Source organism: Vitis vinifera, chromosome 10, assembly GCF_030704535.1.
Source record: "Vitis vinifera cultivar Pinot Noir 40024 chromosome 10, ASM3070453v1".
NCBI classification, from domain to species: Eukaryota; Viridiplantae; Streptophyta; class Magnoliopsida; order Vitales; family Vitaceae; genus Vitis; species Vitis vinifera.
The window spans coordinates 16509653-16526302 of record NC_081814.1 but is presented as its reverse complement, the minus strand read 5'-3'; the positions used below and the strand labels follow the sequence as shown (position 1 = coordinate 16526302).

At 40.0% G+C, this 16650-nt stretch overlaps 1 protein-coding gene across 1 annotated transcript; it reads right to left on the bottom strand.

Annotated features, from left to right (window-relative positions):
- Positions 1-3730: 3730 nt before the first annotated feature.
- LOC109123288 (UDP-glycosyltransferase 83A1-like) lies at positions 3731-4633 on the bottom strand. The gene is made up of 2 exons (XM_019222550.1): positions 4417-4633; positions 3731-4020 (listed from the first exon to the last, which is right to left on the bottom strand). The coding sequence occupies exons 1-2, from the start codon at positions 4631-4633 to the stop codon at positions 3731-3733; spliced, it is 507 nt and encodes a 168-aa protein (XP_019078095.1).
- Positions 4634-16650: the final 12017 nt, after the last annotated feature.

Sequence of the window (16650 nt, the reverse complement as noted above, 5' to 3'; positions counted from 1 at the left end):
CGTCATAGCATATTATTTTCATCTAGTTCCAAATTTGAACTTTGAACCTATTTTGATTTTGATTGGGTGGGTGACCCTAGAGATCGTAACTCCACCACTAGGTTTTGCATCTTACATGCATTCCTTAGTCTCTTGGAAAAATAAAAAACAAGATGTAATGACTTGTCTAAGTGCTAAAGTAGAATAGAAAGCACAAGTTGATAAAATTATTGAGATTATTTTGTTGCACTGGTTACTTGGTGATATAGATATTCAATTTTCTTTGCCTACTTCTATTTTGTCATAATAAGAGTGCTATTCAAATGACCCATAATGATATTTTTTATGAGTTGACAAAACATATTGAGATAAATTGCCAACTTGTTCGACATCATGTTCATTCAGACTCCGTCTCCTATCTCATATTTCCCTCAAAATTCCAAATTGTTGACCTACTTATTAAGGTGGTGTTTGTTTTTTTGTTGAATAGAAAAAATAAAAATAAAAAATTAGTTTTTTCTATTCAACTAAAAGTAACTTGCTGATATCAACCAATATAATTAAACCGAACATATTGATAACAAATTCACTTTAATTATGTTGGTTGATATTAATAGGTTACTTTTAACTAAATAGAAAAAATCAAAATATTTAATCTTTTCTATTCAACCAAAAAACAAACATGACTTAAGTCACATCAAACTCACTGACTTCACTCCTTGGCATTCATTCTGGAACTATCTTGAGTATGGACTATGAACATTTCTTTGATTATATATACTTCAATTTTTTATTTTTAGGCTTTGTTTTCTGAGTATGAAATATTTGTTCCCTTTTTTTTTTTTGGCTCTAGATCATTCTATGTATATGTATGTACATACATAGATGTAATAACCCATTATTCAATAAAATGCTTTACACTTTTTCATTGACAAAAGTTTCACTACTATTACGTGTAAGGAAGAAAATATTGTGATATATCATCGATATATCGTGTAATGGTCAACACGGGTCTACGACGGTCAAACGCACTACAGTGAAGTCAATGTGCTACAGTGCCTAAAAGAAGGCCCTTCCTTTTGTTGTGAGGTTCAACCCACTTACTATCCGAGCAAACATGCCCTTGTTATATAATATGTACTAAACATATATATAGTTAAACTCATTATATAAAGAAAATATTAAAAAAATATTTTAAAGAGCAAATTAATTATAATTATTTTATAATTAAATGCAAAATTTTCTTTTAATTGATTACCAAAAATATAAAAATTATATAATTTTCTTCATAGTGTTTTTAATATCATTAATAATTAATTAAATATTAAAAAATTGTATATATATCATAATTTATTTTATATTGTTTAATACAATTTAATTAAATGGATCATAATTTTAATATTAATATATATTTTAAAATTAGACATATTATAATCAAATATCATAATATTATATGTAATTTAATAATAAATGTACACTTATAAAATTCATATTTTTATTAATGCATACGATATTATTATCAAATATGATAAATCATATTATACATATATCAAATTATTTAATAAAATCACTTAAAAATATCATTATACTTTTAATTATAGTTTTATGAAGTTTTTATTATGTTTTTATAAATTTTAATCAATTTTAGGCTTATCGATATTTTTTTCCAAAATATCCACTGATATATCACCGATATATCCGTAAAATTGAAATACCGATATATCCGTGATTACCGATATTTTCATCCTTGATTATGTCTGTGCAGAAGACCATCTTCTAATGCTGAATATTCTTTGAATAACAAAATTTAACAACTATTATATATAGTGTGGATGTGACAAAAGACCCATCTTTTCTGGGTATGGTAAGTGATAAACACCAAATGACTAGCAATGGATGCTAATTCGTGGTAACTGGGGAATGCATACCCACGAAAACAAGGTTGCCAATGCATTTATTTATTAGCTCGATAAAATGGCTTTCAATAGGATAGTAAAGTATTAAAACACGTTAAGTTTGGTCCCATTGTACAAGGCCATTTAAGACACAAAATAAGACAATTTTTTAAATCTTGTTGAGAACACAAGCATCTTGCAAAGGGAAACGAGGATGTTTTATTTCTATAACAAAAGAGTAAGGTTATGTTTGGTTCGAAAAATACTAAGAAAAGAAAAACAAAGTGTTGAGAAAAATTATTTTCTCATATTTGATTATAATATAAAAATATTAAAAAATCAAATATAATAAAAAATTTATTGTAAACTTATAAAATTTTAAATTATTCAATATTTATATTGAAGATTTAAAATAAGTAAAATAAGTTTAAAATAATATATAAACATAATTTATTAATTTAAAATTATTTTTTCATTTTTTTTCTTATGTATTTCCTCTCAATTTTTTCATCTTGCATTTTTCATCATATTTTTGGGTAACCAGACATAGCATAAAGAAGAGAACGTGAAGAGACGTTGAAGAAACCATGAAGAACTTGACTATGCCTTGAGCCATTCCATGAAATGTTGGAAGTTTTTGGAAGAGGAACCACCTTCTCTGACAATGTTGAGGGCCACTGCCTTGAGATTTAAAGCTCTTGCCCTAACACTCTTGTCACCAAGTGATGGGATAAACACAAAGAATGCACAAACAGATTTTATTCCCTCTTGTGAGAACCTAATAGGAATCAATCAAATAGAGCAACAATAATTCACCCAATCAACAAGTATATGAACACCAATAATTTTAGCATGGAAAACCTTCTCCAATATGAGAAGTAAAAACCACGGGACCCTTAGGCCACTTAAAAACTCCACTAATATAATTAATGGGTTACACAATTCTCTTTAGATAAAACTAGAGGCATACATCAACCATATCTCAAGACAAATTGATCTTGGCAATTTCAACAACTTTGCATAAAAATAATAGAGAGATCTCACCAAACACACCATTGTTCTTGGACTAAAATATAACTTTTCAGAACTCCAAATCCAATCTCTACCGTTCATAATGAAGATCAATAAGTCACGAACGTGCTTTCCAAAAATCAGCTCAATCAAACCACAGATTAACCTTGATCGGAGTTCATGATCAAAACTGTCCGGATATAAAACGCATCAAAACGGAGGCTCTGTTCTCGGATTGAAAGACGACCGTCCAGATCTCCAAATCCGATCTTCACCATTCAGAATGAAGATCAATGAGTCATGAACCTCTCCTCCAAATTTTAGGTCGATCGGCCCACAGAAGAAACGGGATCGGACCTTTGATGAAATTTGGGTAGTAAAGAAAAAAACTGAATTTTTCTCTCTAACTTCAAAAATGGTGGTTCTCTCCTTTCTCTCTCTTTTCTCCTACCGGTGGCTACAAAAAATTGGAAGAAGAAGAAAAAAAAATGATTCTTTTTCTAGCCCTTTTATATAAAGGCCTAAGAGACCTTAAATTTTGGGTTTTTAATTTGGGCCTTCCACATGAGGAAAAACCCAACACCAAGTACTTGCTCAATCTTAATTTTGATTTCTACACATTTGATGATCCCATTTTGGTCTGGTTTAAACCTCAATCCAACATTCCAAAAATCACAAATGAAGCTCTCATTGAAGAACTGGTCAACAAAGTAAGGTCAACACAAGAAATGGAGCCCATTGCTCACACCTTCCATGGTAGAGTTCCAACCACAACTACTAAAGAAACAAGCAACAGAAGGATGACTCAGAACCTTCTGCTGAGGAGCCCAGTGCACAATTTTCCCTCAAGTGCCTATTCTCTCTAGAAATCCTTTCGGGTAGACGTCATTTCTGCTGTCAGTACTATATGATTGCACAATCCATAAGAATGGTCTGTTGGAGAGTTCAAGCCCCATTGCCAACTCCTGGAACTGTTGCTTGTTAAAGATTGTGAGGCTGCCAAAGACAACATATATGATTGAGCAGGGTGGCTGCTGATCCAGCCATTTCAAACAAGTTGGATCTTCTGGCCAAAAGTTCCCTATTGAATTTCCAAGCCGATTGCTAGCCAAAAGTGGGCCTATAGGTATGATGTCTAAAGCCAAGGCAAATGTTGCAAGCTTGAGATCATAAGCAGTGTTGCAAATCAGCTACTTTGCCAGTTCCAAAGCTTTGTTATTTCTCACTAGAAAGTTAAACATGCCTTTCTGAATGGTTAACTCAACCATGCGAATCCACATAAAATTTTGAGGGTCAGTGGCAGGAATGGTTGGCGATACTCGAATCATCTGGTTTTTTGCTAGAGTTCTTGTAATTAAAATCTAACACAAATTCGTTTTCAAACTCAGAATTTAGATCATTGGGAGAAATATAAGTCTCATCAATCTATACAATTCCTATCATTATTCTATCATATTATGCAGATTGAGACCATTGAAAAGAAAAGAAAGAAAACAAAAACATTAGGGAAGTTAGTGTTAGATGGCCTCACCTTCATTGCTTATGATTCCATCATTGATCAGGTTGGGAATGCTTAGTAGCAAGGCCATCTTTGTGATGACCATATGACAGAAGGAAGCTTGATGAATCCCCATCTTGGCTGCAATTTCCAGGGCGCTTCCCATGCCCTGGTCAACAACAACACAAGTGATCTTCTCATCATCAGCTCCATTTGTCTCTTCTATGAGCTCCTCCAGCTTCTTGGCCATAATCCCCCAGATTGCTTCACTAAACTTATCTGAATTTTTCCTGTCCTCATCGAATTCCAACCCATCAGGGATCCAAACCAGACGAAGTCAATCCCCTATGTTGTCCTCCTATTTCCATTCATTCATGATCATCTTATGATTGATCTCGATGTTCAAAAATGTGATTCTGAAGCCATGTTTCGCTAAGCATAGAGATAACTCCATTAGAGGAAGTACATAACCTTGTCCAAGGAAGGGTACTACAAGAACATGTGGATTACTCATTTTTCTTCTTTCACACTCTCCAGACCATATTCGTGTGCCAAGTTTAATAGAAAGTTTGGGCTGAGAGGCTGTATTTTAATGTTTTCATGGTTTGTTCATCTTGGCCAGGGGTCCTCCATTCTTAGTTATTGGCTTGCTAGGCGATTGTTTACAATACTGCTTTTAAAAATATCGCCTGCTATATCATGGAAAATTGAATATGATTTATTCCTTTGGCATGTTGGTAGATCAATTTGAATCTCAGCTAATTTCATTTGGATTTGGTGCATCTTCCACTCCCACTTGTTTAGTATATGCCCATTTGAATAAAGAAAGAGCATGTTACCCCCACAAGAGTGCATTTGTGATCACAGTTCAAATGGCCAACCCAATAATACATCCTAGAAGTTGAGCTCATTCTTTATCAAACTGGTCTTATTCTTAGCAATGTCCCCTGGAGTTCAAAGACACCGGGTGAATTTAGTGGGAAAATGGCCAATTCCCATGGAGAGATCACCAAGAAACAACACTGACCTAGAAAGGCAGAACATCACCGTTGTTGAGGTAAGCTCCATAGTCGCCTCTGTCGTTGCCACCTCTCCCTGATAAAGCACTAATATGTGTAATTAGTTAAGGCCGACCTTTTTAATTTTTTTAGTTACCTTGCAAACTCTCTTATAAATAATCCACCTATATAGTTTGTTACCACAAACTCTCTTATAAATAAAGTGTACGTTGTCCAAACTTTGTTTTTGAGCTGGTTTTTTCTTCATCTCTTCTCTTTGAAATTTTTGTTTTAACCCTAAACTCCATTTTGGAATCAGAGCTAAGGGATATCCAACCATGTCACCTTCCTCTTACTCCTGCAAGTAATTCCAGCACCATCGCAAATAATACCCAAAACCCAGTTCCACAAATAACCCAAATGACCTTACCTTCACCTTTTCTTTCTCAACCCCTTTTTATCAAATTGGACAAGACAAATTTGCTGCTATGGAAGAATCAATTTCTCAATGTGATTACAGCAAATGGGTTGGAAGATTTCATCAATCTAGATCAATCTAGTCCGCCTAAATATCTTGATGCAGCTCGTCGACAAGTAAATCCTGAATTTGTGTAGTGGAAGAGTCTGAATCAGTTGGTAATGAGTTGGATCTATTCATCTCTAACTCCAAGAATGGTTGGGTGGATCATCAAATACTCTACTACTCATGACATTTGGGTATCACTGAAAAAAGAGTATGTGCATGATCGATTTGAGTATCTATTGATTTTCCTATTGATTGTCACGTCAACTTCATTTTACTAGTAGAGACCCAACTTTAAGGACTTAGAGGGGTGTTACGGTCTTTACCATACATTTCCGATAAGTAACCTGACCCTCGAGCTCGATCCGATTTTTCACAAACCACAATTTTCAAAATAAGGAGTCACACTTAGGTTTTTCTTTCTTATTTTGTTTACCCTTTTAAAAATAAAACAAAAATAAGTGGCGGCTCCAAGTCATTTTCTTAATGAATAAAATCGCTTTAAAATAAAATCGAGCTCACCATCGAGTGGAAAACGCATGAGCCGAAATACGGGGTCCACCAATTGGCGACTCCATTGGGGAAAGTTTAGAGGGTCGAGTTTGAACTTAAGATGAAGCAAATGTAGCGTTTGACGAGTCGATCAGTGGGTACTCGCCTCTTGATTGCACATTGAAAGTCCCTGAGTTTTCACTTGGGACATTGACATGTTGATCATGTTGGTTGACTATCTTGATTGAGGATTCTGATATAGCGATTCTTTTTGCGCTTCATTGATATATTTGTTTGAAATATTTGACATGTTAATTGTGATGATTGATTTTTCTTGATTGAGGATTCTGAGATAGCTATTTCTTCTGTACTTTGTTGATATATTTGTTTGGGATATTGGCAAGCTGATTACATCAATTGCTTGTTTTGCTTTGCTTAGCATAGTGATTCTGATTTTTTCCATGATTGTTTTGACCGCCTTGCATGTATGGATTCATTGTTATATACCGTTTGATTCGACATATTGATTCACTTGCTTGTATATTATCTTGATCGTCTTCGAGCATGATGTCTATATCACTTTTCATCTAATTGTCATAGTTTGTATGTGGACCTGAGTGATATATCATGTATTCTGCTTGACTGCATGTTGCATGAGTGCCCTTCTTCTGCGTGATTGCATGTCGCTTGTCCATGTGGGCTGCACATCTATCCCCTTACCTCCAACTCTCTTGGTCTCAGTCATTCCCTTCATTCTAGTTCTCACTATTGCAAATGTAAGGCTTTCTGTGTGTTTGTTATTCTGATTGAACTAGAGATTAGGAGTAGGATCTAACGATGGACTATATCGATGTTTGGGAGCATTCTAAAGGTGACCGACACTTTGATGTCGATTAGAGTCCGATCATTGAAGACTTGAATAGCCATGAGCTAGGTTTCCTGGATATTTGTGTGGCCAGTGTGTTTCCTCTTTCTATTTTAGCTTTCTAGGGTTTTTCGAATGAACCCACATCATTCATTGTGCACTCTAGTTGACCATTGAGCGTTGAGAGTTCAAGAGGTTTCACCATAGGAAACCCCCTTGGGATGTCGAGGTAGTGCATGTGTGGAAGTGATGACCTCCTTGCATGGAAGCGCTCCGTCTCTTCGGAGGCATGTAGAAGGTTGCATATCATTGGAGGGTATGATCACTTCTACTAGGGATCTTTTAAAGTCCACCCATATCCATTAGAGCCACCTCAACCTTGTAGGTTGAGTCGTAAGTCCTTCGATTAGGGCTCCCTCCCTACACGTGGATGCATTTGAGGGCTTTCAGAGCCTCTATAGTCATAGTTTAGATTCTGATACTCTTTCTTTAGTCTCCAGTTGAGAGTGCACAGAGATCAGTATGAGTTTGAGTACGGTCAGATAGTTCGCCTTCGCTTAGATATCTTGCTTGTTTCCGTTCAGATCATCATTTCTTCCATGCTTTCCCCGGGCCATATCCTCATTCATTTCTTCATGCTTTACAGGATCGAATCTTTGTTCTCATCCTGGATTTACCTTCTTGGATCATATTAGAGGGAAGATTGGTTCGGTTTTCAGAGAGATCGGGTATGGATCAACAGGTCGTTACAGTTAATCAGTTTACGGCTGCCATGGCTTCTATCTAGGAGGCTTTGGCTAGTCTAAGGCAGGAGATTGGCAGCCAGCAAAGCAGGCCGCCCGTAGTTCAGGATGAGACACTTCATGATTCGTTGCCACCTCCACCTCCACCACCTATTCTAACAGTGCCTTAGGCCTCACCTTATGTATTGCATGGACATTTTGAGGTTGCTCCACTTGCAGGCGTTCACACCACAGTCATTGATGATGCTCATGCATGTACGGACCGTATTGAGTAGCGCATGAGGCAGTTGAGAGTGTCTGATGGATTAGCTGTTTGGGATGATCTTGAGGGTATGCCGGTGGCTAGTTTACTGGCTAAGTTCAGGATGCCTGACATAGTGAGATACACGGGCATTAGTTGTCCTCGCATCCACCTCCGACTCTATAGCACGGTGATGAGAGCCCATGGTTTGGACAAGTCCCAGATGATCACTTTATTCCCACTATCTCTGAGTGGGGCGACCTAGCGTTGGTTAGCATCATTGGAGTCCTCACAGCGTCGGACATGGGATGACCTGGCTCAGGAGTTTTTACGACAGTTTTCGTTTAATACTGCCATGGATGTATTGAGGACAGAGCTTGAGGCTCTGAGATAGAGGGCAAAGGAGTCTATTTCATCATTCATTTCCTACTGGCGCAGGAAGATCGCCGAGATTATTGACAAGCCATCAGAGAAGGATCAGATATAGATGGTTCTGAGGAGTTTACAACCCAAGATTGCCAGACATGTAGTCTGGATACCATTCACAGATTTTGGATATCTGGTTTTAGCTCTGTATGATGTTGAGGACGGTATTTCCAAAGGTTTGTGGATTGATTCTTCCCCTAGTGATGTTAAGGGGAAGAAGCCTTTCAGGGGACAAAGATCGATTTATGTGAACACCATCAGTTCTACTAGTTAGAGGCCTCATAGGCGTCATCAACCGGCTCCACAGCTTTTCGGGACTCATCATTCTTATGCACCTCATTAGTACAGGCCACGGGCACCTCGTCCGACTTATGATCAAACTTACATACCTCGAACACTAACTTTGCCTTATTATGCCGCCTAGGGCATGGAGAGACCACCTGTTTCATACATGGCCACATGACAACCATGTTATTTGGCACAATTCACCGTGAGACCTATATTTTCCCATCCTAGGCCCAGAGCTCAGCAGACCTCTGCTCCATTTGCTTTGAGAACGCAGAAGTACTTTTCACAGTTAGGTATATCGTTGAGCCAGGCTCTTCGGAAGCTTATAGAGGTCGGGTTATTGACTGCTTTCACTCCTAGGCCACCATCTTAGCCTGTTCCACGTCGGTTCAGGATGGATCTGCACTGTGCATACCATCAGGGGCCTGGACATAAGACCGATCGTTGTACCGCTCTTAGACATGCCATCCAAGGTCTGATCAACTAGGGTTTGGTTCACTTGGGTCAGCCAAGTGTAACCACGAACCCATTACTGGCTCACACTACACACGCAGTTCCTCCTCCGGTCGATAGCATGCACTCCATCGATTTTGTTGAGTTTGATGACCACATCCATATGCTTAGCTGGGATGATTCTAAGCCAGAGCCCATAGTGTCAGATGGGATTTATGAGATGAGCGAGGTGACTTTGGGACCGCGAATGCCCGTTCCTTTCAGACTAGTTCCTGAGGCGGCATCAGTACAAACAACCACTATCGAGCCACTGATTTTCCTGCATTACAGTGTTCAGACGCCTTTTGTTTTGATTCCAGATGTCGATGAGGTTCAAGCTCCATATGTTGATGATGTTCACACTTCTTATGCACAGTATGTTACCCGCGGTGGTAGAGTGGTACAATAGTATCCCCTCGTAGTCGCTAGACCCTTAGAGGGGATGTCCTCCCAAGAGGAGGTTAGGAGAGAGGTTGATGAGATTTTGAGGCAGTTACAGAGCACTCAGGCTCGCATTTCTATGTGGAGTTTGTTGGCATCTTCTAGTACTCACCGAGATGCATTGATTCGAGCCTTGAGCCAGATCAGAGTCGAGACCACTACTACTCCTGAGGGATTGATTCATATGGTGACGGTCGACAGAGCCACATGCATCATATTCTCTGATGACGACTTGCCACTAGAGGGCTTGGGCCACACACGTCCCTTTTATATATCTGTTGGTTGTTCAAGCCACCGAGTCCCATCTGTTCTTCTGGAGAATGGCTCGACCTTGAACGTTTATCCTCTGGCCATTGCCATTGCCCTCGGCTATGCACTTTCTGATTTTGGTCCTTCCACTAAGACCGTTCGAGCATATGACAATTAACGAAGGGAGGTTATGGGCACCTTGGAGATTGAGCTACTGATAGGTCCGGCTACATTCGTCACTTTGTTCTAGGTTTTGAGGATTCCTACATCATTTAACCTACTTTTGGGCCGACCTTGGATCCATAGAGTCAGGGTCATTCCTTCTTCCCTTCATCAGAATATGAAGTTCATTCACGATGGTTAGGTCATCATAGTGCAGTCCATGGGAGACATGTTTATTTCTATCGAGCTGGTACTTCAGATCAGTCACAGTGATGACGGCCTACTCCTGATCGGATTCACATTCAACGAGGTACAGACCCTAGAGATAGAAGATTTCTGTCGAGACTTTGTGGTCATGTCGTTTGATCAGCACAGCAGCACAGTGGTGCTCAACATGATGAGGGGCATGTCTTATCTTCCCAGCATGGGTTTGGGACGACGTCAACACGAGCCTAGTGAGTTCATGGCTTTCCCGGATCACGATGTACCATTCGGGCTCGGATTCATTCCCACTAAGGTCGATTATCAATATATGACACGATTGCACAAGGAAAGGGTGAGAGCTCGATTGACTCATATGCCTTTTGATTATCCTATTCACTCATACACCTTGAGCTTGACAAATTACTTCGTGAGGGCATCAGAGCCACAGGCACCATCGGATGGTATCATTGGGGGACTCAACACTACTCAGGAGGTCGAGCTTCAACGCCTCGTCCAGTAGTTACGATTAAGTGACGGAGCCCCTGGCACTTCGACTTCTGCGTTGACTACCCCTTCCTCTCCAGATTGCTTGAGCCTTATGATGCTTTGTTTCCCGGATGAGATCGATGGGCACGGGACTTTTGTCGAGATCAGAGACATAGTGGATGGAGTCGTGCCACATGACGAGTACATTGATGAGATGCTCGCAATGAGCTTGAGCCAAATCGAGGAGATAGCCCTGCTTGAGCTCACTTCACCATTCGATCTCTTCGGGGTGTCCATCCTCGAGATTGCCAAGGAAATCCAGGCCACCCCCACTTCGGAGATTGCTGAGGATGTTATAGCTGTTGATGGTTTATTTGATGGCCCTGTTGGCCTAGTTGAGGGAGTGTCTGACTTTGTGGACCCACCTCTTTCCTTTGATGTTTTATCGGGATTTGTTTCCCGTCATGACGATGTTTTTGACTCTTCATCTATGGATTTGAGCATCTTTGAGTACTTGCCTGTCTCTCATGTTATTGCTTTATCCACACCATCTTTACCCATATCATAGATTTTTGACATTGATGATGAGATTGTACAACATGACTCAGATGATGACTCATTTTTTGTTTCCAACTCGAACCCGATTGATCAGAGAGTTTCGCCTGTTACAGGTGACACGAAGATTGTTGATTTCGGCACAACAAATCAGCCTAGGGAGTTGAGGATTGAGTCAGATTTATCTATAGACGAGAAAGATAGTCTCATCCAGCTGCTCAGATCGTACTTGGACGTTTTCTCATGGTCCTGTGAGGACATGTCAGACCTTGATCCATCTATTGTCCAACATCGTTTGCCACTTCTGCCTTATGCCAGACCGGTTAAGCAGAAGTTGAGATGATTGCACCCTCGTTGGAGTTTGCAGGTGAAAGATGAGATCCAAAAGCAGCTCAGAGTAGGATTTCTATCAATAGTCGAGTACCCGAAGTGGCTGGCCAATGTCGTCCATGTTCCTAAAAAAGACGACAAGGTGAGAGTTTGTGGTTATTTCCAAGATCTCAACAAGGCTAGTCCTAAGGATGATTTTCCTCTCCCGCATATCAATATGCTAGTTGACAATATAGCAAGTCATTTGATGTTGTCCTTTATGGACGGATTTTCCGAGTACAGTCAGATCTTGATGGCTCCAGATGACATGGAGAAGACATTCTTTATTACCGAGTAGGGCACTTATTGTTACCGAGTCATGCCATTTGGGTTGAAGAATGTAGGAGCCACTTATTAGAGAGCAGCTACCACTCTTTTCCATGACATGATGCATCGGGATGCTGAGGTTTATGTAGACGATATGATAGTGAAATCCCGAGGTAGATCAGATCACTTAGTAGCTTTAGAGAGGTTCTTTGAGAGGATCAAGTAGTTCAGATTGAGATTGAATCCCAAGAAGTGCACTTTTGGAGTGACTTTTGGGAAGCTCTTGGGATATATGGTCAGTGAGAGAGGCATAGAGGCAGATCCATATAAGATTAGAGCCATCCTTGACATGCCTGCACCGAGGACAAAGAGAGAGGTCAAAGGCTTCTTGGGTAGACTTCAGTACATCAGCAAATTCATTGCCAGATTGATAGACATCTGTGAGTCTATTTTTCGACTCTTGAGAAAGAGTCAACCTACTGTTTGGGATGATCAGTGTCAGCGCGCATTTGAGAGGATCAGGGAATACTTGTTGTCACCTCCAGTCTTGGTACCACCTACACCAGGCTGTCATTTACTCCTATACTTGTCAATTTCAGACGTAGCATTGGGATGCATGTTGGCTCAGCTCAATGATTCGAGCAAAGAGCGAGCCATTTACTATCTGAGTAAGAGGATGCTAGACTATGAGACGAGGTATGTCATGATTGAGCACTACTGATTGGCATTAGTTTAGGTCACTCGATGATTAAGACATGACATGACCTAGTATTCAGTGCATTTGATATCTCGTCTAGATCCTCTAAGATATTTGTTTGATAGGCCCGCTCTGGTCGGTCGCCTCATGAGATGGTTGGTGCTTCTAACTGAGTTCGACATTCATTTTATCACTCAAAAGTCCATCAGGTGGAGCATTGTCGCAGATCATTTAGCCTCACTACCGGTTTTCGATGGCAGAGCCATTAATGATGATTTCCCAGACAAGGATGTCGCTATTGTGACTAGTCTATCGGGTTAGCGCATGTACTTTGATGGTACAGCCAACCATTCTGGATATGAGATAGGCGTCTTGTTGATATCCCTTCATGGTGATCACATTCCTAGATATGTTCGTTTGGTATTCTCAGATCGACATCCCACCACGAACAACATTGTTAAGTATGAGGCTTGTATCTTGGGATTAGAGACGACTCTTGAGCTCGGGATTAGACAGATGGAGGTGTTTGGTGACTCCAATCTGGTATTGAGACAAATTCAGGGCGAGTAGAAGACTAAAGATGTGAAGATTAAGCCATACCACACATATTTGGAGCTACTGGTTGGGAGATTTGATGATCTGAGATACGTACATCTACCTAGAGTGTAGAACCAGTTTGTCGACGCCTTAACTACTCTAGCTTCCATGATTGACATTCCTACTAATGCCACTGTTTGTCCTTTATTGATCGATTCAAGATCTATTCTTGCTTACTATTGTCTGATCGACAATATCGAGTTAGATGATGGCTTGTCATGGTATTATGACATATATCACTTTTTGAGACTTGGCGTATATCCTAAGACCACCACGACAAAGGATAAAAGAGCATTGAGGCAGCTGGCCGCCCGATTCATGATTTGTGGCGAGACATTGTATAGAAGATTAGCTGATGGGATGTTATTATTATGCTTAGACCGTGCCTCTGCTGATCGAGTGATGAGAGAGGTTCATGCGAGAGTCTATGGACCACATATGGGAGGGCATATGTTGGCCCGTAAGATCATGAGGACTGGCTATTTCTGGTTAACCATGGAGATGGATTATTGTCAGTTTGTTTAGAGATGCCCAAAGTGTTAGATACACGAGGACCTCATTCACGTGCCACCTTCCGAGTTACATGCACTGACTTCACCTTGGCCATTTTCAGTATGGGGTATCGACATCATTGGGAAGATCTCGTCAAAATCTTCCAATGGTCATGAGTTCATCTTGGTTGCTATCGATTACTTCACCAAGTAGGTGGAGGCTACTTCGTATGCGAGATTAACATCATCCAGAGTTGCTGGTTTCATCATATCACACATCATTTGTCGCTATGAAGTCCCTCACGAGCTAATCTCGGATAGAGGGGTACATTTCAAAGCAGATGGTGACACATTAGTGCAACAATATGGCATCCGGCATCATAGGTCGTCTACATATAGGCCATAGACGAACGGGACAATAGAGGCCACGAATAAGAATATTAAGAGGATCTTGCGGAGGATGTTTGAGACTTCTCGGGATTGGTCAGAGAAGCTCCCGTTTGCATTATGGGCTTATTGGACTTCTTTTCACACCTCTACCGGAGCCACACCCTATTCCTTGGTGTATGGCATGGAGGCAGTGCTACCAGTTGAGATCGAGATGGGTTCACTGAGGGTAGCATCAGAGCAGCAGATTCCCGAAGCAGATTGGGCTCAGGCTCGATTAAATCAGCTCAATCTCCTAGATGAGAGGAGATTGAGAGTAGCAGACCATGTTCATGCATATCAAAGGAAGATGGCCCGTGCTTTTAAGAAGCGGGTAAAGCCCCGACCACTACGAATAGGTGACTTGGTTCTGAAAGTCATAAGGGGATTGATCAGAGATCCAGAGGGAAGTTCTGACCCAATTAGAGCGGACCTTACTTCATCAGGGAGTTGACCCTAGAGGACGCTGCATAGTTGATGGATTTAGATGGAAACCAATTCTCAGAGCCGACCAATGTGGATCAGCTAAAGAGGTACTATGTTTGAGACCATGGTCGCAAGATGGGTGGCCATCATTTCGGTTAACCATATACCCTTTCACCCTTTTGATATATAATCCGTTGCTAGCCTATTGAGCCTCACATGTGCATTATAACCTTTCTTTTTTATCATCTTACTCACATTTTCACACCGGGATAGGGGCCCTTTACTGATTTTCTCTCTCTATACTCTCATCCATGCAAGCCCATTCTCATTCCCATGCACATACCCCTCACTTCCACTCACATCCCACATACCCATTTCTCTCTCTAAACTCTCATCCATGCAAACCCATTCACGTCCATGCAAGCCCATTCCCATCCATGCAAACCCATTCCCGTCCATGCAAGCCCATTCTCATTCCCATGCAAACCCATTCTCATTCCCATGCACATACCCCTCACTTCCATTCACATCCCTCATACCCATTTCTCTCTCTAAACTCTCATCCATGCAAACTCATTCCCGTCCATGCAAGCCCATTCTCATTCCCATGCAAACCCATTCTCATTCCCATGCACGTATCCCTCACTTCCACTCACATTCCTCATACCCATTTCTCTCGCTAAACTTTCCCTCATGCAAACCCATTCTCGCCCATGAAAACCCTATTTTTCTCTTCCCTACACCCCATTCACATCTCTAAGGCTGGAATCTATATCGTATACACCTGAATCGGTTGAGTAGAAGGGAAAAGATGATGTACATAGCGTCTCATCAGTTATATGGTGGATCAGCGAGATCTCTGTTGCTGAGGTTGCGTTATATGTGTCTGAGATCCCTGTCAACATCGTTCAAAGAAGAGAAAGATACATTTGGGCCGATTCTTGCTCCTTCTGACAAATTGTGGGGTGCACAAACTCAAAGATCATTGTAGAATCTCGATATTGGTGGTGAGGGGAAGGCCTAAGGGGATCAGAAAGTGGGGAGTTAGAGATAGGAATAAACATATGGGCACAGCCTGCAAGATGTGTTTGATGAGTTTTGAAGAAGTTAAATACTTGAATTTAAATTTTTGGACGTTGTATTAGGCTTGCAAAGGGGGGTGCATCATTTGAATATATGAATATTGAGGGAGCATGGGCCATGTTGAACTTCTCACGCAAGCAATGGGCCTTCAGCCATGGGCCATTCCGAATGAAAGAAAACTGATGTGGATAAGTCGTGAATCTTACATTAATGGTGTCTTTTTTTCGTTTTGATATGCCGCCTCAGGCCTGTTCTAGCTTGCATGGCCATCCTCCTTGGCCCATCTTCAAAGCCCACAACCTTTAAAAATTGATTATTGAAAATTCGACTTCTAAATAATTCATGTTCACAATTTTTTTTCACCTTTAAAATTTTTCTTTAGGCTCTAAATTCCATTTCTCAATTTCCAAAATCCCAATTTTCCACATTTATTTATTTAATCATTGCTATTGTCATTATTATTATTATTATTATTTTATTTATTTATATTTAAAATTCCATCCCTAAATAATTCTTTAAGTTTCCAATCCCTAAGTTCAATTTCCAATTTCCAAAATCCTAACTTCCGCAATTATTTATCCAATCATTCTTATTTCATTATTATTATTATTATTCCATTTATTTATTTATTTATTCATTCATTTATTTAAAATTCCTCCTTTAAATAATTCTTCAAAATTCCGATTCCCAAATTTAGTTATCTGAAATTCCAATTTTTCAATTTCCGAACTTAATTTTCAGTTTCC